Source organism: Onychostoma macrolepis, chromosome 07, assembly GCF_012432095.1.
Source record: "Onychostoma macrolepis isolate SWU-2019 chromosome 07, ASM1243209v1, whole genome shotgun sequence".
NCBI lineage: Eukaryota > Metazoa > Chordata > Actinopteri > Cypriniformes > Cyprinidae > Onychostoma > Onychostoma macrolepis.
In genome coordinates this window covers 25,778,116-25,805,706 of record NC_081161.1, presented here as the reverse complement: position 1 = coordinate 25,805,706, position 27,591 = coordinate 25,778,116, and the positions used below count along the sequence as shown (strand labels likewise).

The 27,591-nt window shown below is 37.0% G+C and overlaps 1 protein-coding gene across 2 annotated transcripts; it reads left to right on the top strand.

Moving 5' to 3' along the window:
- Positions 1-313: 313 nt before the first annotated feature.
- On the top strand, positions 314-26,718 carry rhpn2 (rhophilin, Rho GTPase binding protein 2). Of its 2 annotated transcripts, none has more exons than XM_058781217.1 (15): positions 314-576; positions 4,532-4,647; positions 9,032-9,160; positions 13,761-13,836; positions 14,269-14,346; positions 14,492-14,616; positions 14,987-15,153; positions 15,851-16,038; positions 16,683-16,839; positions 17,382-17,501; positions 17,606-17,800; positions 19,508-19,554; positions 21,906-22,052; positions 23,699-23,857; positions 24,901-26,718. In XM_058781217.1, the coding sequence occupies exons 1-15, from the start codon at positions 508-510 to the stop codon at positions 25,141-25,143; spliced, it is 2,016 nt and encodes a 671-aa protein (XP_058637200.1). In that variant the 5' UTR covers positions 314-507; the 3' UTR covers positions 25,144-26,718. The 2 variants fall into 2 exon arrangements, with proteins under 2 accessions (XP_058637200.1, XP_058637199.1); XM_058781216.1 differs by having other exon boundaries at positions 316-576; positions 19,508-19,584.
- The last annotated feature ends 873 nt before the right edge of the window (positions 26,719-27,591 follow it).

The following is a 27,591-nucleotide window of genomic DNA, read 5'->3' as shown; positions in this document are numbered from 1 at the left end:
AACTTATGTTTACAACAGGCAAAAGAGTCAGTATATGTATAAAATAATCAGTATTTGCATAATGTCTCACTGTAGAAGCAATTTTTATTTATTTGTTTGTTTATTACTACAGACATATTTGACAAATCAAAAATTCGTGTGGGTCTGTAATTTGAAAACTATCCGTCTAGTTAAACAGTTACCTATATCTGAGCTAAAAATAACGTTGAAGTTGAGCCTTTATAAGCAAGTCGAATCGGGGGCGTGGCAATTGCGCAGGTAAGATCAGACAGGCTCCGCCCACTGTCGTGACGCACCCAGAGCGGGGCGGGGCGGGGCGGGGCGAGCGGGGAAGCGCAGCGCAAATAGCGAATGCAGAAAGTGATTAGCAGAGTGTGCACGACAGCGGATCATCAACAGACATCTGAGACTTGAGTTCCTTAGAGACACACACCTGTCGAGCTGCAGCAACAACTTACGACTTCTGCTTTCTGGATTTCATCGAGGCAGTCGGTTGAGATTTCAGAAATGACGGACACTCTTATTCCCAATGGTTGCAAGAGCAACGGACCGGTGGAGAGTGGCTACTTCAAAAAGGTCAGAGTGACTCGGAGTTTCATTTCCGTTTTTCTAGATGTTTCGGGAGGTGATGATAAGTTCATCAGGACTTTTTATTGGTCATCACCGTCTAGATGGACACATCACTGCTGTTTTGTTAGCGTTGTATTGAAAAGATACGTGGCTAATTTTTATGTTTTATCACGAATTTTAAGACATAAAGTGTTGATAACAAGTGAAGGACGAGGCACCCAGCCTCCCTTCTTCAGTAACGTTAGGTGTTTGTAATAGGATCTGCTGGAGATGAGCACACATCTGCGGGGCATGTGGACGCTGGCGAGCTCTGATGCCCACAAACAATGCCAAGCGAAAGAGTTTAGACTTTCTCGTTTAAAGGTTCAGTTTCCCTTGGTTTTTGTATTTTGTTAAACCTGTTAAACCACCTTCGTTTGGCTTCTTAATATTTAGGCTACTTAATATTTTTACATCAACGTTCCTTGGCTACAAAAAAACACCCTAGTTTTCGACAAAAATGACTTTAGGTATTGTTAATGCAGACACCGCTTTAATAATTTGTGATTTAATAGCATAGTTTAACTATTATTTTAACGATAGATTAATGTCGATCATTTCTTTGATTAATTGGACGAGAAATCCAACAGTTATTAATTATTAAAACAATACTAATTAAAAATTAAAATATAATTGTAATCAGTTATTTACAAATTTGTTATTCCACATCCTGCCCAGTCAGTGTTGTCCTCCAAATTTGAAGTCAATATAAACAAATGTAGTGAATGTACATGTAGACTGTGCATTATGTGCAAAAAGGGGTTAAACTTAAACGATTGCTTACCATTTGACAGTAGTTAAAATAACAAAAAGTTAAAATCACAAATTTAAAAATAACAATAAACAAAAGCACAGACTGTTGGACTTGTATGAGGAACACACACCTGAACACATTACAGTACATTCATACTCCATTACAATTTTAGAAAAAAACTGATAAATTTGCAATAATTATTACATTTCTATCTTTTGCTGAACTGTTGTGTTTTGGTGGAAACTGATGTTAATATGGTGAATTATATGTAAAGAATTGTGTACCTTACTCAGAGTTGTTTCTGGCATTTGCTTGTCTTACATTTTGACAACTGATTTCATTATATTCAGACTCTGCAGTGGTCATGGTGAAGCGTGTTTGTAAATAAAAGTTTTTGTACAGTCCGCCCTGAAGTGTGTCACAGAAACTGACTGAAATGTGTGCTTGCTTGTGTGTGTTTACTTTGGACTTTGCAAGAGTAACTAGTGGCAGGTTTCTGGCATTTATCCTGGATCTTTTATCCTTAGGATTTCTTTTTTTTTTTTTGTCAGTGTGAATGGCAGCTGAAGAGACCCATTGTCTTTGTTGAGCTCACCTCTCTTTGTGTCAAGAGGATCTATTGGGCTTTGTTCAGGGCTTTATTCTTATTCTTAGTTTGATGTCAAAGTGGACCAGTTCAGTGATCAGTTTCTACAGTTTCTCTTGAAATGTGTTTCTGAAGTCCCCTTCACATGGAACCACAGACTGGGTTTTCTGAGTTAATGTGGGCAAATATGGTTATGTTACTGCATTGATGGTTGGATTTTAGTTTTTTACTCTGCTGCCGGAAGTAGTTGTGTTTGTTCGGTACATTTCCTGTGTCTCCTTTTCATTTGTCACATCAATTCTTTGAAAATGAGTGTGGTCGTCGTTTGCAGCGAGAAGGTTTCAGGCCGGTTACCAGGTGGGGGCTGGTTCAGAGTGGTGATGTGGTTTTGGTCCAGTTCTGCCTGAGCTGAATCTGCTTGGGCTATGGGGCTTGGAGAAACTGAATTGCAGATTCAGCATGTTTTTCCAGTTTTCCTCCTATTAACGTTGCATCTGCCCAGTGAAAGTGCATAGCCAAACCACAAACATTAATGAAACACAGATGCTCCAATTTCATGTCCCGGCACAGGCATGAGAAGCTGTTCAGAGCTTTACGATTAGTATAACATGGCTTCTGTGCAGCGTTACGCAGAATGAGTAAAGTGATCAGACAGCACCCAACAATCCATGAGTAAGAAGGAAAGAGTGTGCCTTAACAAAAATGAATCATTGATCAGAATGTAATACACTTTCTGTTGCATAACTCTTTAATGGGTGTTTACTGAAGCCTAACTTTTAGTCTCTGGCACATTTAAAGGATCTCCTATGGCTGAAAATAGAAATGAACATTTGTTACTGTGGTCTCATGTTTGTGCAGATAACTGCCATATATAACAGTTGCATAATGTTGAACACTTATACGACTTAGTTGAGGCCCTGTTTTCTGTCTCATTTGTGCCCTGGTTTGATTAGGACCTTGTTTCTGCTCTGTTTGAATTGTTAGTTGAGGGGTAATTGTGTGATTGTGACTGTGGAACGCAGTTGCACTGGCAGCTCTTCGGTTCTGCTTGGCTAAACATTGCCCTGGTCAATGTTCTAGAATGTGTAGATGGGTCCCTTTGACAACCACTATTGCATGTATTGAGACAGCCAATGTTTACACTGCAGCAGACTATGGTTTTCATTTTATTTCAGATTGCTACTTTCACACTCAATCCACTTGTTAACAAAAGTGTCAACCAAATAATATAATTGAGTTGGCATTTTCAGTCAAGCTGTATCGTGAGAACAAAACCGCGCTGGGCAGCTAGTGGTCTGTCATGTCATACAATACGAGAGGAACTCTGCACTGCACATGTTCGTGTCTCAAGTGTGCTGGGGGGTTTTCACATGGGGTTTTGGTGGCTTGGAGAGAGGGAGATATGAGCTGTGTGTCATCTGAAACTTTAGACGTACTGTAGTTGCTGTCTGTCTTCTACCAGAGCTGTTTTCACCTGCACCTACAAATGAAGTATTTTAACGCCACAGTCTATAAGTCAAATAAGACTTTCTGGTATTATGAAAGTCACCATCTTTGATATTTACTTCAGTCATTGTCAGTGTACTTCTAGATGTTATTCACGGCTTTTGCACGGATACAAAATAGGATTGACTTCGGTCATGTGTGCATACAGAGTGTATTTGTACTGCCACTGTAAGCTGTCGTATGAACATCACACCTGTTAGTGCAATCATATTTGGGCTAATTTCACAATCAAAAAGGTCCATTGTCCATTTTTAATAGTATAGCGAATCGATGCGTGAAGCACCATTGACACAGAGGTTGCTTTTAAACCAAGTAGTTTTTGTTGGCCAATGTAGGAAATTAGTTGAGCAATTCGAACCCATTGCAAACATTTTGAAGTTTGATTGAAATTCAAATTCCAGATCGCACAGATTCCTATTGAGACCTTGCAATATGTGCAAAATGTGACCACACATTTAGTACACTTGTCAGTCCAAAACATTAACTGTGTGAACGTCAGTATCTACTTTTACACATTAAACTGTAAATGACCATAAAATTGCCTGTTTGACTTTCCTGGTGTTTGACATCTGCTTTCCACACAAGCAACAGTTATGAATCAAACAATCAGTTTTTGATAACTAAAGTCATTAGAAGAATAGTTCTATCATAGCAAGTGGACCTGCTTTCAGAAGTAGACAGTACATTTTCACTGTAGGATCTTATGGAATGTTTGTCAAGATTAGAGCAGTAAGAGGTTTGCTATTTTACCATCTAGATTGATACCAGCCTCCTATAAATCAGACCTCCTCCCTCAGCTATTGGATTTATGACAGATACTCTCTATAGGTGTGTTTGGGTGGGAAATTGATCTCGCTACGTCATGTACTGGGTATGCCACACCTCAAAAACATTACATCAACATTACATTGTGTTGGCTGGCATGTGCTTATCATTTATAGGCACAATGTAATGCTTTATAAGAATGTTCACAACAGGCAATAAATTCATTTTAGATTAGCTGTCAATGAGGAGTCCTTGCCACAAAAACCACGTGAGCTGTTGTTGATCTCTTTCTCCTTCTCTTTCTCTGACAGGGATGTAATCCATTTGCACAGACAGGCCGCAGTAAGCTGCAGAATAAAAGAGCGCTTCTCAACCAGCAAATCATCAAGCAGATGAGGATGAGAGCTGGAGCGGAGAATCTTCTCAAGTAAGTCAAGCACTCTTATGTGTGGACACAAACACAAGGGCAAATGCTCATTCATCACACTTACCTTGCATGTTATGTGTGGATATGCACACATATACAGGAACTCTTTCCCTAAAAACCCAACCAAGTTTACCATAGTCTTTCATTGATAGTTTTTCTTTGGTTACATAACAGCATCTGTCTTTAAGTGTCTGGCACTGGACCGCAGAGCACTGGCTGTGTCGGGTGAATCACTGCCCTGTTTTAGAGGAATCCTCTGCTCTTTGTGCAATTAGGTTTCAGTCAGACGTCTTGCTGCTAACTTGTCATCAGATTATTTCTCTGTGTGTATGTGTGCTTATGCAAATGTTTGGAGCTCATCTGTGATCTTTGATCTGGCAGTCAGGTGTGCATTTTTACCTTTAGATTTGGAGTTGTTGATAGACACAGTAACATTGAGCCTTTGTTAACAGCTGATGACTAAAGAGCCTGGGAATGTTATGTGAGATTTTCTCTTTTCAGACTTCATACCTCTGAAGCTCATAGAATCCTTGCTAGGACATTAACCTTTAACCATAATATCTTCAACTCAAATATAACATATAATACGTCTATTATAAAACTTATAACTTATTAAATAGAAACATGTAGCAAGTAATTTTCGAACGTTCTAGCAGCCATCTGTCAACTGTGAAATGCTGGCACTGATTTGAATGGTAACCGCCGGTCAGTCGTGCATACTACTATAGCTGATCCAGACAAGAGAGGAAAAAAACTGTGTCTGACTAAAAAACATGCAAAGTATAATGCAAATATTTTTTCGTGTCACCTTCCTGGTGTCCTGTAGCACATCAAGGGGAAGAAGACACAGAGTTTCGTACAAATTAGACATCAAAACTTTTATTTATAGAATGTTAAATGCCTTTCTAAAATGAATCATTTTGAATTTGAATTGTTGTTAATAATGATATATCAGTCCATAACATCAGTTTGTAACTAGCAATGTGCTTTGAGTAGTGATTTAAATAATTGGCCAAAAGTGGAAACCAAAACCAAAATGTTAATTTTAAATTAGCCTTTATTGAATAATACAATATATATTTTTCTAAGTGAGTACACTCACTTCCTTCAATTGGCATTCAATTGACTTAATAACAAAATTGACAAATTATGACCCAACAATATAATTATGCATGTGTCAGTGTTGATCAGTGTAATGTTTTTTGCACACTCTATTATGAAGTGCAGTAAATTGACATTTACATACACTACCATTTTTTTAAATTTTATTTTTAAATGATTTTTTTAAATAGTCTTATTCTCACAAAGACTGCATTTATTTTATCAGAAATATAATAAAACCTGTAATATTGTAAAATACTGACAATTTAAAATATTTTCTATTAATGTAATTTACTTCTGTGATGGTAAAGCCATTTTCAGCAGCCAATACTCCAATCTTCAGTGTCACATTATTGTTTAGAAATCATTCTGTTGTGCTGATTTGGTGTTCAAGAAACATTTCTTATTATCAGTGTTGAAAACAGTTGTGCTGCTTAATATTTAGTGCAAACCACGAAGTTCAAAAGAATAGCATTTATTTAAAATATAAATTAAAATTAAAATAACAATGTGAAAGTCTTTGCAATTACTTTTGATCGATTTAATGTGTCCTTGCTGAATAAAATTAAGTTCTTTAAAAAATGTTTAAACGGTGTTTTGTTTGAGCAAATTTTGTCCTAATTTCTTTCAGCTGCTGAAATTTCAGTTCATCCCTGCTTAAATGTTAACGCAAATTATGTGAAGAAAATGTAATGTTCTGTTTTAAAGGACAAGGAAGCTCTGATTGTACTTTGGATTGCAGAATATAATTTGCCTGATTTGTAACTGGCCAGTGCTACCAGACTGTCTGCCAGATTTGTATCAGCTCTGTTCAAGGAAGCACTCATATAAATGAAACACAAGCTGACAGGAAACATTAACATCTGATCAGCAAACACCCACATTCATACCAGCGCAGACAGTCAGAAAGGACAGGTATTTGTGAAGTTTACAGAACTGCTGTTGCATCTTGTTGTGAAAACCCCAGCTTATATATTACCTCTCTCAAAAGCTGCCAATGTTTTCCCCTTTACGACGAGCACACGCTGTAACATTGGACAACCCAGTCTCCATGGGGACGTTAAGTGTGTCTGTTGTCTCCATGGTTTTGAAGGACACACCTGCTGGGTTGGTCCTCAGAGCAAAGCATTTGATTGGCATTGACGTCAAAGTAGCTTTAAATCTTATTAGAACAATAAAGTTTGGACAAGCTCTTTTCAGTAAGAAACCACAAGTGAGTCTCTTTTCTATTTCTCTCCATGGGTTAATGGTATGTTTGGGCTATTTGTCGAGTCATTGTCATCTGGCATTGGCTCCAGTTTGCTTGGATATTGTGAGTTGGCTGAAACTTGGTGGAAAACAAGGCTGGATCCAAGCAGATACAAGGGTTTGGTGATTTGAATTACAAAGGAATGTTTCTATATGTAACGAAATTCCCACTAGTCAGCAGGTGACGGTTGTGACAGGTGCACCAGTGAGGTCATTGCAGTGATGTCAGTGCGTCTCTCACACGTACACGCAAACACTGCCTGAGGATCTCTCTGCTGATAGTTCAGTCAAACACTCTAAATGCTTCGCTGTTTAATGTGTGATTCAGAGCTAAAGAAGGCCTGGTATGTATTGTAATGATATACATGAGTCTGTTTTATAGCCCTTCATTAGAGCCGGATGTCAGAGTGTTTTTGGTTACCTGAGCTCATTAATATTGGGATGGGGTGGGGTGGGGGTGGATGCTTGCTCAATCTCTTTACCTTCCATTCATAGCTGCTCTATCTTCAGAGCTGATCTGGAATGTTCCCTCATTCATGGGTCTCAGAGGTTTGTGGTTCATGGGAGAAAGGATAGCCACATAATAGATCAATTGTAAGGAAGTCGTCTGCTTTTATTAACCTCCCTCTTCCCCACATGCTTTTCATAATGTTTTTCTCTTTCTTTCTCTCTCTGTCTGTCTCTCTCTCTCAGATCTAAGCGGCTGTAGTCCACATTCTTGTGTGTTTGTTTGAGTGAGCTCACAGGCCCGACCGGTTTCATTGAGTGCTAATTCTGTGGGGTCCCGCCCTGCCAACGTGACTCTGAGTTTGTGTACAGAATAATACTGTATATACACCTCATGAGGTCTTTAAAACATTTCTGACCCCTTCTGCTGTTGAAATTGCACCACTGTATTATAATAGAAAATGTGAAAAGCTTAGAGAGGTTCAAGTAATCTTCCACTCTCTGTTGACATTTCCATGTGCTTCCATCAGTGAGGGACGTGTTAGGTATGCAAAGTACAAACATGACTTATGGCTAATGACATGACTAACTTAACATAAAGTTATGTTTACTTTAAAAATGAATGAACAACCTGATCTGCATTATGTCATAGGCCTTGCTGAAATAATCAATCATGTCATTACATGTAACAGATGGAATCAGAAATATTCCTCTGTATCTTAACATTCTTACAATTTAGTTTGTCTACTTTGCTATGTTTTTCAAGATCAATAACAATATCGTTAACAATAATAACAATATAATAAGTTTCTTAATTTTAATTTCACCTTTTTGTTTGCTCTCCATCAATTCTATCTTTTATATTATAAAGTAGGTCATCCTCAAGCTTGTTACATTTAGCTATGATATTTTATCAGGTTTTGTACAAAGTGCTTTTTGTAATGCTTTTTCATTGTAGAGCACTTTGAGCTGAATTTTTGTTTGAAGCTATTACAGCACTATACAAATAAATACATATATTTATGATTAATATAGTATTACTATTATGAGATTCTTGGTAGTCTTTTTCCCCTCAGGTGAGTATGTTTGAGAACCACAAGGTATGTGATTAAAATAGAAGACCGTGATTAACAGTTTGGCACAAGTGTGATGTTGCCTGTTTGAATAAAACGTCAGAAATCTCAGGTTCAACCTGACCTGCTCACCTTTACCTTGCTTCCTCCCATTGCCTAGAGTTTAGAATAGCAGTCACAGATAAAACAGGGTTGCCATGCAGATGTTCCTCTGTGTCTCTATAAGGTTTTGCATTTTATTGATTGACTGTAGTTAGGCATATTTCCATTTTATATGTGCAGTTGAATATTAATGCTTTTCTTTGACAAACGTGGCTGTACTGCCCACTCACCACTTATTTCTATCATGTGCTTGGGAACACAAAAAATAACAAAGACTCCAGTCTTATCAGCCTCTTCCTTCTGTACTGTTGCTTCTGTACATTTCAAACTGATTCAAATTATGGCACTTGTCGCCAATTGTGAACTTTGTTGCATGTGACCTTATCTCATCCTCTCTTTTTCTCTCTTTCAAGGGCGACGTCCAATAATAAGGTTCGGGAGCAGGTGGTGCTGGAGTTGAGTTATGTCAACTCAGATCTGCAGCTTCTTATGGAGCAGCTGGAAGGACTCAACAGCTCAGTGGAAGTTTATCAGAACGTACAGTAAGTACACACACAGCACTGATTAGGATGAAGAAAGATACAGTGAGAACAGAACTCAAGTCAGATTAAGATCCAATCTAGAGACAGAATGCACAGTTACCACTCCTACTCTTAATCAGACATGACATGTCCATTTCATCTGGACAGACGGAGCCTCCCCGATGTGCTACAGTAATGTAAGGGGTGTGTACAGAATGATATAAGAGCAGACACTGCCCTATACTATCACATTTTCTGTACTAATCTCCTAGAAAATTATGTGGAATGTATTTAAATGGTTAATAATTGTCAAACAGAACTGAGAGAACTGCAATGGTTATTGGTAGTTAAAAGCATCATGAAAATTGTCAAAATAATTAATTAAAAAACACAGAAGGGCCATGGGATGTTTATAATTCTGTGAATGATAGGTGTTTGAATTTTGCGGAAATCAGCTAAGCTTTTTTTGGAATTTCTGTGACTACAAATTCCACGTAGGTCTGCAAATAAATTTCCTGTGTTTTGACACATACCTCAGAAAGACTAGTCATTAGATCTTTGAGTTTCAGAAATATCTCCCTGTTTGTAGACTGAGTAAACTGAAGGACAATAATGTAAATGTTTGGAGATTAGTAGCTGTACAAATCATTCTGTAAACTGTCATTATTTGTAAACTAATGGCATCCACAGTTTTAACACTAAAGGTGAAATGAATACTTTTTTAGTGTTTAAGAACCTTTTAATTGAGTCACAATGAAATTCTTAGATTTTATGGGATACTGCTGTTATAAATGATTTATCAATGCACATCATAATTTTTTTTAATCCGTGTACCCTCATGATCTTTTAAATTGAAAAATATTACCTTCATATTAATATTAATCAATTCCCGATTGTACAGAATTGTGAAATCATTCCATTTCATGATGAAGATTTTGAATTCCTATAAGCCAAATGGCTTGTTTTCAAACTATTAAATAAAATCAAATTGTTTCTCATGCCACAAATCAAATGTCCTTTGCTTTGGTCAGCCTGATGGCTCACTTGAACATTCCAATTGAAATATATTGAAAATATTACACTGAGCACAGACTGCTGATTTCTATAGGACGGTCTCCTCTACTCTTGCTCCCCATGCTTTCCCTTATTTAAAAAAACTAACCAGCCCACACCCTTATACTTTTGAAGTTTAAAGAGAAGACAAGAAATAGGCTGCGGGCTCATCGGTCAATCAGTTACATCTTTTTGAGTTTCCCAATCAAAAGAGACTCCGTTCCACACAACTGGTCAGACAGGTTTATGCAGAGGTGGTTTGACAGGTCGATAATTCTGGTGAATCCTCAAGCTCATCCTCCTTTTACACACATGACACATGAATCCCCCTCACGTGTCAGAAGAGGATGAAAGAGTGTTTTCATTTTAATTTTGTGTTCTGTTACCTCTTCCATGGTATCACAACTATAGCATGTATGACACAAAATTCTCTTTTGTCAGTTACATGTTAAAAACGTCTTGGCTAAGAATGGTCATAACTTAAAATGGATATCAATAGTGAGAGAAATACATGTCATCTATATTCAATGATGTTCAAGTGATTCATTCTTTAGAGATACAAACCCTACAGCCAATATGAAAGGATTCAATAATGGCGCTGCAGTCATGCTTTTGTGACCGCCACACTGTGTATATGTTTAGTTCGTAGACCTTGAGTGTGTTTCCTTGGTTACTGTTGGATTCTTGTCCTCTTTAAATCCTCTCTAAGCCCTCTTTTGCCTCTCGGACCACTGAGAGTGAGAGTGTGTATGCACCCTTGAGTGTCTTTGGCATGCTTCACCATCTGCACGAAAACAGCCGTCTTTCTCTGCTCTGAGACTGTTCAGCCATATTTTCAGCTCAAACCCTGCTTAACTAAGCTGTGTTGGCCTAGTTTAAAAAAAAAAACAATTTATCAGCATTAGCTTCATAACATGTTGAGGCTTACAGCCTTGGGTTTGTTCCTCTGGGCCAAGCACTAATGAAAGAGTGTTTATCCCCTGTACCTGGAGGGTTCGTAGTAAACCAGAAAAACCTCCTGCAGACATATACCTGATTCTGAACCCCTGACCTAAATCCGCAATTACAACTCGCTGCAAAGCTGTAAACATGAGATAAGCACTCTTTTGGAAGTAAAAGTATGGTATGGGTTAAAGGGTTAGTTCACCCAAAATGAAAATTGTCATCATTTACTCACCTTCATGTCATTCCAAACTTGTATGAATTTCTTTTTGTGAGGAAACACAAAATAAGATGTTTTGAAGAATGTTTTAAACCGTTTTTTTCCATACACTTATAAAAATTTTTTCAAATCAAAGATAAATAAAAATGATTATTACAGTATGTTTTACAAGAAAATACTATTTTGGTATTTCTACTTCAAAATTCCATTCAATGTGTTACTTGCCCTTCCTTTTAAACTCTTAACTCAGAAGTTGCTAGTAAATTTCACATTACAAAGTAAATGTAATGAAAGTCAATGGAGTTCAAAACAATACTACACCCCCTTGCATGGACCAAAAACACACAAAAAAAATGTTTTACAAATTGTCATTTTTGGGTGAACCGTCCCATTTGGCAGAACTATAGTTTAGTTATTTATTTCTCTTTTTTAATAGAATTTAGCTCTCTAAGGCTATACAGTATGATGTTCTGTAATATATGGGTTTGGTTTGGCTTGACTCTGCTAGAATTATGCTCAAATAAAAAAATATATATATATCTATTCCTCTAGTTTCAAAAAGCCAACAAATGGTTAGATGAGTAGTTATGATTTTGATTTTGGTCATTTCATGATTCCAATACTTCCATTTGTTTTGTACTTTTTATGACTCTTTTCATGAAGAAATAGTGTAATGCTACTAATACAGCAGTAGTTGTGTCAGTTTTGGACTGCCACTGTATTTGTGTGTGTTTTTGTGGTTGTGCTCTTGTGCATACCAGCATTCTCTATGCAGAAGCTCTGCTTACTCTTTTCCTCTGCACTGCAAATGTTTCTTCAACTTTCTACAAACATGCTTTATTTGTCCTTAAACAAACAAAGTCTGTCACCTCCTACGTGTGACTGAGTGTGAGAAAAGGAATATTCCCATTGGTGCAGTGTTATCACCTGTGTTTTGAAAAGAAATCTGAACAGGACAAGGTCTTCCTGTAGCTGCACACAATGTGGCATTCTCCATCGCACCTGGCTGCCAGCTTACTCTCTGTGTGTGTGTGTCAGTAAAAGGACAGAACTGCATTCTTTCAATTTTTTTTTTTTTTTTTAAGCCCCTGCACCCCCTCTATCCCTCTCTTTCTGTTTTTGAAACACACCTTTTTCTCATGGTCTGAAGAGCGCAAAGGAACCAAACCTGTCTTCTGTTTTCTGTGTCTCATTGCAGTGAATGTTCTCTGCAACCTGATTGGTTTGCATTCTTGAAGTTGTCATTACATGCATGCAGAACATGGCGGCTCTCAGCATGATGTGATGAGTGATTCAATGCAAACACTTGTTGCTTTCACACCGGAAACAAGTTTATTTCAAACTCCTAGAGAATGAGATCTTATATCTAGACCTGCAAGCAATCTGTACCAGAATTTGAACATCATCATTTGAACAACATCACTTCCTCTGATCCACTGATCTAGTAATATTTCTCACAAGTATTTCCCCAAACCACACTAGGGCTGAACTGTTATCTGTCATCTAGACTTAATCAGGACAGACCCAGTCCAAGACTGCCTCTCATCAGCTCACACTCATGTGTTCTCTCGTCTGTCTTCACTCAAACTGCTCTGAACTAATGGGCCACAAGTGCAACTTTTTTAGTTAATGCAGCGACTCCACAAACATGAATATATTGTGTATGCTGTATAATCACATACTTAAAAGTGTGATAAGCACAAAATATAGCAGACTCTTTTATTTATTTATATATGCATATGCATATGCATACACACACACACACACACCTTTCTTGGGTCAAAGTTTTTTAATACTCAATATTTTTTTGAGTATAATATATTTATTTTTTAATGTAAATAGGTCAATAGGCTTATGATTGAAAACCATCTTATACTCTAGTATCAGCTTATTAGAGGCGATTGAAACTGGTGCAGAATTGTTGTAGTATTAGTAATGTGTGACAGGGGTCACATTCCCTTGCCCCTGAAAGCATGTCTCAGTTCTGAGTCACATAGAGAGTAGGAAGTCTGTTTTTGCTGAATCACTGGCCTAAGAAAGAACATTCACACTTTATTTTAAGCTCCAATTCTCGCTATTAACAAACCATTAACTACGACATTTACCTCCAATAAACTCCTAATTTGCTGCTTATTAATAGTTAGTAAGGTAGTTGTTAAATTTAGGTATAGGGAAGGATTATGGATGTAGAATGTGGTCATGCACAATGTGTGTTTTATAAGTACTAATAAACAGCCAATATGTTAATAATCGGCATGCTAATAAGCTACTAGTTAATAGTTAGAATTGGTCCCTAAACTAAAGTGTCAACGAAGGAACTTAAGTCTTATTCTTTCTTACTGAAAGTGTTCTCTTCTTGTTTTTTCTAAATTGAATTTCTAATCTGTCTTTTTATTGATTTCACAGAGAGACATCCAGCATCCCACTCATCCCTCTGGGACTGAAGGAGACAAAGGATGTGGATTTCTCAGTTGCTCTCAAGGTCAGTTTCTTTCACAGCGCCCCCTCAATGTTTACTTCAGTTATCAGGCCTTCAGTCAGGTGGCTTTTGGGAGTCTCTAAGCTTTTCGAAGTGAAAATGGAAAGTAGGTCACAGCATAATAAACAAGGAAGAATTGTGGTTTTGGACGTCTACAGTGATGTTTGATGTACGCCCCTTATTATCTTAGAAATAATTGGGTGTTGAGATGTTTGTTGAGAGACGAGGATCTATCAGATGTGTTTTGGTATGCTTCCAACCTGTAATTTAGTCGAACTGTAATGACATGGTGAATCTATGACACTGTGTCATGTCTGTTTTCTCACTACAGACAAGTTTAGCAAGGAGAACAGGCCTTTGAATACATGACTGTCTGGCGTTTTTTGTGTTTGCTTTGACATAGAGAGTGAATGGATATGAATTGTTTTTTAACAGGACTTCATCCTGGAACACTACAGTGAAGACGGCTCAAACTTTCAGGATGAGATTGATGACCTGATGGACCTGAGACAGGTATGATGTAACATGTTCGATTCTTTGTTTATTTAGGATAAAAATGCATCTGCTAAGAAATAAACTTACAGAAAGCAGGTTCCAATACACAAGGCTAACCAGTGAGATCTTTCTTATTGAAGTTTTTGACTTAAATGTGTTTTAGGCCTGTCGGACCCCCAGTCGGAATCCTTCTGGTGTAGATTTGCTTGCCAACTACTTCAGTCAGCTTTCCTTCTTAGAGACTCGATTCTTCTCACCTACACGCCAGATTGGCATTTTCTTTACATGGTAGGTTGCATCTCACCCACACCAGCAGTACTGACATTATACACCACTGTATCAGCTGTAAACATCACAACTCATTCAGAGGAAACACACAACTGGTCTGACTGGGTTGTCAGGCTGCCATTTGTTGTTTCTATGTTTATACAGTACATCAGCTTTTTCATTCATTTAAACCATAGCGACAAAAGGAGATAAGAGGATAAATAAAGAACAAATGTCATGATAAAAAAGCAAATTAAAGTGGAGAGAAGTAACTGAAGTACGAATAAAGCTACAGTATGCACTTCAGCATTGCGTATGTAATCAAAGTAAAAATGAGAGAACCTGTGGTTTCGTCAACGTGAGTCTTAACACATTTTTTGTGCTTACGCAGGTATGACTCTTTTACCGGTGTGCCTGTGTGCCAGCAGAACATCTCTCTGGAGAAAGCCAGCATACTCTTCAACATGGCAGCTCTATACTCCCAGATTGGAACCCGAGCCGACAGACAGACACAAGCCGGACTCGAGGACGCCATCGCTGCCTTCCAGAAATCTGCAGGTGAGAGGTTATAAGTAGATGCACTTGACCAGTAAAAATGCGCACAACCAGCTTGGAACATCAGTAATGTGGTACAGATTTAGATAAATTTGCAAGAAGGTAAGGAAAGTATCCAGAACTGGCTGTGATGAACTGTGGATGAACTCCTGCGTCATGTGAACAGACCTTGTATTCGGGTTCTGGTTGTGTTTCAAGGTGGAGTGAACATGATGCAATTCTTCCCCCTCAACAGCAGATCTGTCAAAGGCTCATGGGAACTCAGTGGCTTGTGGCAGTTTTTAACATCCTTAAAATAACAGCAGCGTAAAGAGAGATTTGGCTGGCTTTCTTAAGCTATCAAAACAGCCAACCCTGCTGTCTTTCATCATATTGAATGTTTTTTATATCTCCACCGGAAAGGGCGACTAAATATGATCTCTCTCTCCTTTTGTTGTTGTGATTATGACAAAGGTTGATTGACACATTGTCCTACAAGTCTTTTTTTATCTCTAAGATGTGTTTACAGAAGTATTAAAAGGAGGAAATGACCATGCTTTTTACATATGCCGAATAATGTTGGGACGCTTAAATTATCTAGAATTTTCAGTTTAATTTACACTCTGCTGAAGTTGAAGGCAAATATAAGGGGACTGATGCATGCTCTAATATTAAATTTGGTCTAATTCTGTCTGTCTGTTTGATTTATGTTCTGCTGCAGGTGTGCTGCACTACCTGAAGGAGACATTTACACACACTCCCAGTTATGATATGAGCCCTGCTATGCTTAGCATGTTGATCCGGCTGATGCTAGCACAGGCGCAGGAGTGTATGTTTGAGCAGATTACTCTTCTAGGAATCCGAAATGAGTTCTTCAGCCTGCTCAGAATTGCCCAAGAGGCTGCCAAGGTATTAAAAAAATCTTATTAGTTAAACAAGGATGTATTAAATTCATCAAAAGGGACCGTAAAGACTATTTCAAGTCATTTTTTTGTTTTAAACTTTCTGTTCATAAAGAATCCTGGAAAAGATGCATCACAATTTCCACACACAGCACAACTATTTTCAACATGTAGTATTTATAATAATATTTATAAAAATAAAATGTTTCGTAAGCACCAAATCGGCATATTAGAATGATTTCTGTAAGGATCATGTGACATTGAAGACTGGAGTAATGACTGATGAAAATTCAGCTTTGACACCACTTAAAATGCATTATGAAATATATGAAAATACAAAACGGCTACTGTTAATTTTAATAATATTTCACTTGGTGAGCATTTAAAGACTTCTTTCCAAAACATTTAAAAACCTTACTGACTAAGAACTATTGTGTTTCAAAAATCAAAATCAAACAATTGGCTGTGATGTATTTTTCGTATGTTCTTTCTTTTGTAATTTAACCTGGGATGTCTGTATAAGGGGAAATTTTTACATATAAATACATGACCTATTGATCCTATCAGTATGCAGGTCTGTTTCAAAGCCTACAGTTACGCCTCTGTCCGGAGAGCTTGTAACATTTACCCCTCTCTCCTTTCTGTTCTCAGGTGGGGGAGACCTACAATGAAGTTCACCAGTCCATGATCCAGACCCCCATTAAGAACAACGTGCCCTTTTTCTGGACCACCATGTCTGAGCTGAAGACCAATCACTACAACTCTCTTGCCCATTACTTTGTCTCCACCGCTCTACTGGACCACCAGTGTAAGTCAAGCACCCAGTCACAGCTCTTGGCCATCTCCCATTGGCTGACAACCCACTGAACACTGAAACCTTTAAAAGGTTACCTTTGTGTCTCATTCATAGAAATTGTTTCCTTTTCCTTGGGAGAGTTAAGGATTCAGGTATCAGTGCTTTAATGGACTTTTATTCAGAGGTGGGTTTTTTTTTTTAAGGATGTAAATAGGGAGGCAGAAGAAAGGCAGAGATTTTTTTAGCATCTCGGGCTGCGTTTGACAGTGTTCTGATAGACTATGCCAGAACAAATGGGATTATGTAACATTTTGTTGTTATTCAAGCAGTCACTCCCCCATCCCCTCTTCCTCTCTTCTGTTTTTTTGTCTCCGTGACAGACAGTTTTAGCTATTAAGGAGTTCATTTGGAAGTAAATACCCAATGGGTTGTGTAAATGCCATAACATTTAACTTGGCCTCTGTGCAATGAGATGAAATTTACAGGAATGTGCCTGTTTCCTGTTTTATTGAGCAAAACAATGCAGTGATTAAATATTGGTGATTTATGTGTAGTGACGCCCAGTGATGATGAGGACAAGCAAGAGAAGGCTCTGTCACAACTGTATGATGCCATGCCAGAGGGACGTTCTCCTCTCGACATCCTGAAGAATAAGGAGGAGAGAAGGCGGATAGGTGAGAGGCTTCTACATACAGACCTGTCAGGCTACAGAGAGTGTAAATGATTTGGATATTCCACTTAAGCACACTAAACTAACATTTTATGTCTGTTTGTTTAGGTAAAGCTCATCTGCAGCGCTGCATCATGGGGCACGAAGAGGCCAACCGCACACATTCTCGCTGTCGACACCTGCAAAAACTGGACATCCTGAGTGACATCCTACAAGCTGGCCTCAAACGCTCTCTTACTAAGTTTGAACAAAATGACAAGGGAGAAGAGTTCACAGACTACATGCTTGCACCAGATATCATCTGTAAGTCAGAGATAGACAACTGTTATTAATGATCACACTAGAAGTTCTACTTTTTTCATAATTCAAAATGTAAAAATATGCAGTCTACTCCACTTTGCTGCAGGGCTTTATGATACAAATTCTGAGGGCAGAGTTCATTAACCCATAAGAACCCAGACCAATTTCTCCTTATAGGATTATTATGGGGCATATAAAACAGACCAAATGGACCACTTATAACATGTTTCTGCAGTTGTTTTTGAAATACAACCCCTCCTTGTGAAACACATATGACAGATTTTTCATGTTACATTGGGTGTTTATTTCTCAATTGAAAAAAATACATTTTATAATATTCTTTGCTAAATAACAGGTTTTTTCCCCTGTTTATTTGCTTTTCCACAACACATATCAAAATGATTACTTTTCTGGGAAGATAAAACAAATACCTTTTTCAGAAGTAATATAGTTTTTGCATTTTATTTGCTTTGCCACAACATATTTCAAAACCACATAACTGTGACCATTAAATTTTACAACAACTCTTTTGTAACATATCAAAATTCTACCTTTTCAGGTATATGGTTTAACCAGAAATTAATTTTTAGATTTATTATTTTTCTTTCACAACTCGAAAATGTGCAAACTGAATAAAAATAAATAACTACCTCACACTGGAGGTCAACATGTTAAACATGCACGTAGATTTGTTAAAATATGCTTTGAAATGAGCAGCAGAAAATATATAACACTAAAATAATTGAATCAGCTAAATTAACTGAGCAGTTCATTACCATTTTTACCATTTTTTTCTTAATGTGACAAATACGTCACATCAAAATTCCACCTACTTTTATAAGGTTAATTGCCCGATGTGACACGTCACCACGATATCTTTGTAACTTGTTTTATATCAATTTGTTCAAGAAATGTATTAAAATCAGGTTAAGACTAATGTAGGATATGTTATTAAAACATTAGAATTGTTGCATGGGTTGAAACATACCTTTTGTAACAAAAACAAGCGTTTTTAAAAATTGCTGACACTGTAACATGTGCTAACCAGACAGGAGACCATTTTGGAAATGATGCCTTGGCAACAAAAAATGCACACATTGTCACATGACTGAACCTGGGTGTTCATTATATGTCACTTAGGGACTTCCTGAGTTGAAAGTGAGGGATAATGCTTTAAAAAGACCTTTCCAGATAAATCACCAGTGTTTGTGACACCCGCGTCACCGTGAGTTCTTATTTAAACTTGAACCTTGGAACACGGAGCAATTTGTATGAGCTTGTGTTTCCTGTCTCTCACATTTGCGTGAGTATGAATGGAAGTCAATGGAGCGAAATGTGTAGTGTGTCAGAAATGCATGCAAGCGTAACACATTTGTATCATAAACACGAATGCAACCGGATGTGTCCTGACACGTTTGATGCATGTTGTTTACTGGTATAAACAAAAATTCTGTCTCGCCTGATCATGTGATTGTAGATTTATGTAATTGGCCCATTATGTAGAAAGTTCTGTTATAGTTTGTTTGTTGGTTTAAATCTAAAAAGTAACCTTTATGCAGTAGTGAGCATCACAGTTTAAACTCTGCGATTTGGTCTAAATGAGATTCTCAGAACAGAACCTGCATCTTACCGTAGAGAAGCACTGTGGTTATGTAAGTTCAGTTGACAGAGTAAACATGCAGTAACCCTGTCTTCCTCCTTCTCTGTTAGCTAAAACAGAAAAGAAAGCTGAGATGGAAATTCCAGCTGCCACCAAGGTGAAAGTCAAAGACCTATTCCAGCGGCTGGTATGTGGGCTACTAATTTTACTCAAGACATTTCAGGCTCCTTTCACAGCACAGGAATGTTCTTGCAAATTTGCAGATTTCTTAGTACACAGAATAGTTTTGCATAACATCCAAGTATTCTGTGAGCATATGTGCTGTTGAACAGACCCATGTTGATTGATCTGTACACACTGGCCAAACAGACCACAACCCCAACAATCCAAGGTTCAAGTTTCATTTGTAAAAGCAAAATACTGCAAGCAGTTGGGGATTGTGCTGAGTTGTAATTTTTAATTCTTGGGAAATCTGTTTGGTCAGTCTGTAAAGATTTATACTCCTTTTACAATACTAATATGAATAACCCTGATTTGAACATGAATTTCAAAGTGGTATGACATCCTGTTACTATAACTTTCTAAAACTCAAATCAACCATGTCATCACTATTACCTAACTCATACTTCGTGTTAGGGGTTTGAACAAACTCCTAACATTTAAGTATTTAACGTTGGCACAGCGTTCACTATTTGTCCTCAGACAAATACCTCTTGAAAAGCTTGTTGAGGGGAGATGTGCGTTACATTTAAAAAAATTTTAAACTTGATTCCTGTTTGAAATTAAGTTTATAGGATGGTTACATGTATGTAAAGAGTGTAAAATTATTTTGGATTATTGTAGAAGATAAGCTCTGCAACTAACAAATGTTAAACGAATTTTTATGTTTTGTTTTTCAAGATAATCTTCACAAATGAACATTGAAGCCTAAATACAGACGGCAAAAGTAAAAGGCTAAATAAACTACACCTTGGTCTTCTGAAGCTTCTGAAGACTTTAAATTGTTCTTTAAAATCCACAAGATTAGAAAGTTTGATTTAGAATAGCTTGAACATGAACACAATGAGGCTATAAAAGCGAACTAGTGAGTAGATGACCTTTCCTGGTCCGCATGATGGCATTTAATGTACCCAACATCCTGTAGCCACTTGTTAGTAACCACATTTTTCAAGAAATGTAAAAGCTTTAAAAAGATCACAGGAGGCATATTACTGATGTATATTATGCCATATAATAAAATGTGAAAATGTCTTGAGCTTGTTAATCACAGATCTTATTTCAGACATTTAACCAAAAAAAAACTTTTTTTACTACAGGACAACTAGTGTCATGTCATTGACTCATTTGTCTTTATTTTGAGTTTAATTTCTGTAACTTTTCATCTGCAGTAAATTCTGTACAAAACAGAACAAAACAAAAAAAACAAGAATCATTTTGACTCTGTGATAGAGTCTTAGAATTGTAAATCTGGTGTACAGAACTGGAATATTTGAGAACCACATTGACGTATATATTCCGTTCCCCCTGGCTGTGGGGAGCAGGGTAATTCAGGTGAAGGAGGCAGAGTTTATGATGTGGTTAGTTTTATGGAAGCGTATGTTTGAGTTTTACCGCCTTCAGATGTCTGAGTGACCTTCAGAGAGTTCAAAGAACCACTGCTGTGATCCTGTAGCAGTTGCCATGGGCACTTTAAATGACCCCTTACTTGAAATTACATTTCCGTAGTACACCGGGAGTTCAGTTTTACATATAAGCTTTGCAAGTCCTTAATCATGTTGAGTGGCCTTTCTGAGGCAGAGGTCAACCATATGCTGCATACGTCTTAAACCAGTGGTTCTGAAGCTTATTGACTTTAAAGGGAATTTTTTTTCACCCAAAAATGAACATTTTGTCATCATTTTACTCACCCTCATGTTGTTCCAAACCTGTATGAGTTTCTTTATCTTGTTTAACACAAAAGAAGATATTTTGAAGAATGCTGGTAATCGAACAGTTGATGGTTAGAGTTTCTTTACCTAATGGGGACCAACAACTGTTTGTTTCTTCAAAAACTTTTGTGTTCAACATGGAAAAAGAAACTTCTACAGGTTTGGAAAGACATGAGGGTGAGTAAATGTTTTGGGTGAACTTTCTTTAAGGCCCCCTTTGTCTGAGACAATGGTTGACGGGCCTCCTATCTATTCTGATGTATATCTAGCTAAATTTAGATCGTATTCCTGGCCCCCCTGGAAGTCTGGCATGGCCCAATAGTGGGCCCTGGAACCTGAGGTTGAGAACCACTGGCTTAAACTCTTCAACCTTAACATCTCCTCAGATGGCGGTGCTTTTCATGATAATATTAAATAAACTTTCTGCACCATATGAGCAGTTCCATTCGCATATACTGCATGAAGTCAGCGTGCCAGTAAGCCAAATGTTTGGCTTCAGGGTGGCAAGTTAAAACACCCTGTGTGTCTTTGAATTTGGTGAGTTGCTATAGTAATTTGGTGTTGTGTTTGTGTTGTATAGGGGCCTTTGTCAGTGTTCTCAGCAAAACAGAGATGGTCAGCCCCGCGAACCATCAGACTGAGACTGCAGGACCGAGACCTCGGATTCACTCTGAAGGGAGATGCACCCGTTCAGATACAGTCATTGGATCCCCTTTGTCCCGCAGCGGTGAGTGTTTACACACAGACATAGGCACAAATACCAATAATGTAGGGTCCTATGATTTCCACGATGCAGAAAACGTGGACAGAATCGTGGAATCCAGTCCTAAAAACGGAATTTACTGTATAACACAGAATATTACAGAATTTGCCAAATTTCGGATCAATAAATCAAGAGTAGGTCAGTACACTGAAATGAAAACACAATATGGACTAGTGTCTGTGAATATAAAGCTGCAGAAATACCATTTAAATATGAATCCTGCATGTTCTGCGTGTCTCTGTGTGAATGAATGGCGCAGGTGCGCGGTTTTGTTTGCTACACACATGCTAAATTGATGCGCAATGCTCGCTGTGTTTTCAGCCTCTGATGCCTCAATTTATGTTTGTTCATGTACTCATAGTCTTGAGAAGTGCTCTGAGAGTCAGTTCATGAGCATTTTACCATTTTCTTTTGAGTAAAACTATCTTCATATCATATACAAACAGAAACCTAAAGGTCTTCACAGCAAGCCATCAAAATAAAGGTTTGGTTTAGCTTGAAGAAACTGTGACAGAAATATTACTTAATGTAATGATGATAATACAATTATTATTAAAACATTATTTTTAAAGAGAAATTATTTACCAAAATTTATTTAGCAGAAAAATGTAAATACACAACACAGTATTTCTGGAAATAAAGAAATACATTTTTATTTTTTATAAAATCAATTAAATAGAGATGCTTTTGATTATTAATATTTAATGAAACCATTAAAATTAATGTAAAATAGAATTTGGTAAAAAATAAAACTGAATTTGAGAACAAAAAACATATTTCATAAGGCCTTCATAATTTTTGTTAAACTTTTTTATAAATTTCTGTTTAATATTGTAGGTTTCAGAATTTCAATTAATTATACGTGATTTTTGATTATTAAAATTTAACCAAAATTCAATTCAGAGGAAAAAAAAAATGAATGGGGGGAAAAAAATGAAATTTGGGGAAAAATAAAACAGATCTCATAAGGCCATAATAATGTTAGTTCACCCAAAAATAAAAATTGTTACTCTTACTTATGTTGTGCAAAACCTGAAAAAACTATTTCTTTTTTGTCTTTGTGGAACACAAGCTATTTTGAAGAACTGTTTTTCCTTGTGTAAACACGTCCCACATTTCCCTCCCCTTTTTTATTGCAAATAATTAATACTGTGTTGTCTTAATGAGAAGAACAAACGGAACCGGATAACTGTCATAACATTTATCTGAAGTGATAACTTGTTCCTGTTTCAATTAATCTCCCTTGCATACGTGTAATGTCCCTGAAGCTGAGGGCAGAAGATTTAATCTTTGACCACAGCAATTGAATGAAAACAAAGCACACATTTATCCACACCCACTGCACCTGTTTTTGACCATATGAGTCTCAAGCTGTCTCAAGCAGCTGTGTGTTTCCCACAAATAACCCCTCATTTTTGTTGGAGCACATGAGCGAGTCCTCTTGGAGCTGATCTCTATGGTAACAGCAGTGTGGTCGAGCCGATAAACTCATACCATAAATATCTGAAGTGGCAAAGCGCCACTCTTACAGGGCGTGATTTACTTCTCTGACCTTTTTCTGTCTTTCCTTTTTTTGTTTCTTTTTCTCTCCACTATCTCTTCATCACCAGGCTGAAGGGCTGAAAGAAGGAGATTACCTTGTTGCTGTGGGTGACACGGAGTGTAAATGGCTGGGAGTGAGTGATGTTATGAAGCTTTTAAAGGATGTGGATGAGGAGGGCGTCAACATCAGAGTGGTCAGCATTTTGGATAGCAGCAGCCAACCAATGGTAACTCCATCTGTTTCAGGGTTTTCTTTGCCTTCCATTCTCTGATTGGTTGAGGAATTATATTGAAATATTCCACTGAAGAAATACATGTAATTAGGTTTATTTAGATAAACTAATATTAACAGTATAGTTACTAATTTGTATGCTCACACTACTGTTTTTTGTTTTGTTTGTTAAAAGAACTTAATACTTTAATTCAGGAAGCATGCTTTAAAATGATAAATACTGTCTTTTTTCTTTGAACTTTCTATTCATCAAAGAAGCCTGAGAAATTTATCACTGTTTCCAGAAAAAAAAAAAAAACTAAGCAGCACAAATGTTTTCAATTACTGTTTTTATTTTTTATCAAATAAGTGCTGCCTTGGTAAGCATAAGAGACTGCTTTTCAAAATATTAAACTCTTACCAAGAATTAGTTCAAAGTCTTTAATCACAAAATAAAAAACACATTAATATCATCACAATATTGACAATGTATGTCCCTGTGAAATCCATTTCATTTTTTTATATACATTCGATTGTATCCAGCATTACGGATTATAACTGACCTCCTTTTTACCAGTGAACACACCTCTATCTTTAATGTTTCTGTCAGTCAGGATTCATAAGCTGTTTTTGACAAGGTTGTAAGATCAGTGTCTGCTGTGTGAAATCGCTTTTTCACATTTAAGTGTTTTGCTGTTGTTTTTTTGTGAATATTTGTGGGTTGATAGACTGTGTGTAATCAGGCAAATAAAACCTCAGTTGAACCGAAAGCATGATAGACTGAAGATTAACTCATAATAGGATTACATTCTCATTAAATCAACAAAACAGCTCACCTAATGTATCCAGGTTTGTGTCACAGTGTAACCGAAACCCTTACAAGTGCACACATAATTTTAGTCATTGTGATCTTAAGTTTGCTGTAGATAGAGCAGAGTTTGTGCATTAATTCTTTGCTTAAGGAAAACTATATTAGTGTGGAAATGTCAGGTTAGTATTTAATTCAGATCAAGTATTGCTAAGAGTTTAATCACCTCGCATCTCTTTGTATCTCTGCAGCCCACCAAGAGCGCTACATACGGCGGTCTGCCGAAGACCTACTCCATGATCTGCCTGGCACATGATGAGGATGATAAGAAGTCTCGCAAGGTAGCAAAAAAACCATCATTCCTCAGCTGGGGTCTCAAGAACAAGCAGAAGAGCAGTAGTACACTGAGTCTACCCAATGCAGATTACAACGGACCCTGGAACAGACCCTGCCCTACCTTTCCCAACTCATATAATGAAAGTGCCCTCTACTAAACACACAAAACTGGATTTATACGTACGCTGATGGTGTGACAACACAATACATCACAAGAAAAGTGAGAGGGATTTTTAGAAAGATTGAAATTAATTACAGATGAAAATGTACATTTTGCACAGATCTTCAGTATAAACACAGGTGTAAGCTATACTTTTATTCCTTCATTAGTTTGGTTGTTTAGAAAATCTCACCAATAAATTAAAGGAGAAAATGTGTTTTAACGAATCAGTAGATAAAAACACAGTGTATGCTGCTCAGAGTATTTTTATTATTATTATTATTATTATTATTTGTTTGTTTTATTATTCTTGTATTGAATGGTTAAATGGTGTGATGAAGGAATTTTTTTTTTTTTTTCCTTTCTTTTTTTGGAAAATTCCACTAATTGGTGGCATAGACAGGCATCCTCCTCAAAGCCTGTAGCTGATACGATACAGACCAGTACAACAGGGTTCTGTGATGATAATACATCTTCGCAATGGAATTCTAACTCTGTCAATCAATCACTGTAGTAGAAGAACAAAACGTAGGAGAGGACAGTGAATAGCTTTTGCCCCAGGAATGTCTGTACAAACAGTACTATTATTTTGTGTAACTCAAGTATTTACATACACTGAAGGGAAATACCATGATAGGACTCTGTAGTTGTGCATAGCCTAAAGGTATTGCCAAATTCAAGCAAGAAGGATAAAAAATATAGCAGTGAATACAAATGCCATTCTTATTTAACCTTTGTTCCATGTGTTTTACCTAGCACTTCTTCAGTGTTGGAATATTTCACCGTCTACAAAGTAGATTTTTATACACATTTGATAATCAAATAATTTATATGCAAAATAAAGAGAAAAAAAATATCTATATAAACGTATGTATTCATTTTAAGTATTAGAAGTATTTAGGTTTTGTATTGTGAAACTTGTGTATATAATCATGGGTTGTTTTTTTTGGCTACATGTCTTTCTTTCTGTTACTTGGTGTATGTTCTCTTTATATTGTATAGCTCAGAAAGTAGAGATGGCAATGGTTTTTTTTTTTCATATCTTTCTGACAATATTTAACTTTTCATTTACTTGTAGAAAACACTGCCTCTCAGAAGCCTTTAAAATGCCTTACCACAGTCTACACTGACACGAGCTTATTTAACTATGGATCTCCACTCCTTGCTTGTAAATATTTTATTATTGTCAATGAATGTATCTTATCCATTTATGTTTCTGCAAGTGCCACATTCGGAATTTTAATGGCAAACACTGTCCCGAGAGAATGTTGACATTGCAAAGTTACATGTTAATGATTCTTTGAAAAAGTTGATGTTCACAGTGCTTTTCTTTGGGGTGGGAACAGAATCGGCATCAGTGCTCTAAATTCTAACTTTGTTACGAAAGGTAAAGCAGATTTCTAGATTATTTGCTTTTGTGTCGACACTTTATGTGGCTTACCATTATGCCTAAGGAAATGTCTGGACTGTGATGTCTGTCTGAAATGTATACCGTTGCCTACTTTTGTTGTATATGTAAATCTTGATCTAAATAAAATAAGGGGTCAAAGCAGTGGCTGTTTTTATTGTGTAAGTGGGTATTGTGGTTATTCACTGTGTAATCTTCACAACCACGCCAAATCTGGTTAAAAGTAATGTTAAGTAAGCAAGTGGTTATATCTTAAAACAGGTCATGCATGAATAAGCAGATATTCTCGGTTTTGCCCTAATTCTTCCTCCCTTTTTCCAAATTATGTGTTTTTTTTTGTTTTTTTTAAAGTAAAGCCAGAAATCTGACAGTATAAATGCGGCAGGGTGATTCAGATGTGAAACTTAATGTAAAGGAAGGGCAGAATAGAGAGAATAATCTCACTGTTAGAGAGTAAACTGCAGTTACACTGTAATATAATGACTGCTTGAAACTTCTGTAAAACAAAGAAAGGAATTCACACACTGTTGTTCTCCTCATATGAGAGGAAAAGGAGCGTTTGTGTTGTGCTCTGTGCGCATGTGAATGAGGGCAGTGAAAATGGTGTGGTGGACTAATGGATTTTAAATCACTCACAGACTGGGGAATTTTATGGTGTGGCTTTGGTTGTGTTATTAGAGAGATTGCTTACCAACGCCAGCAGTGATGTCACAGTGGTTAAGTGTGTCTGTGTGAGAAAGATAGAGAGGACATCTCTGCATCATCTTCAGCTGGAGAACATTAAGACAGAACATCACAAATACACTGACTCAGGACTTATTCAACAATTGCTTTTATTCAAGAGCTGGAGTTTTACCGGAATTGTGCACATACCCCACACAAGTCTGCTTTTAACTGGAACACTTTCCACCAGAGTGATTTCTAGTATGACTCACCCACTTTCTCTTCTTCAGCAGTCTTGTAAAAGCACAGGGTGCACACATTTAACCCACTTGCAAATGTTAGAAGCTGATACATATTATTGAAATAAATACTAGT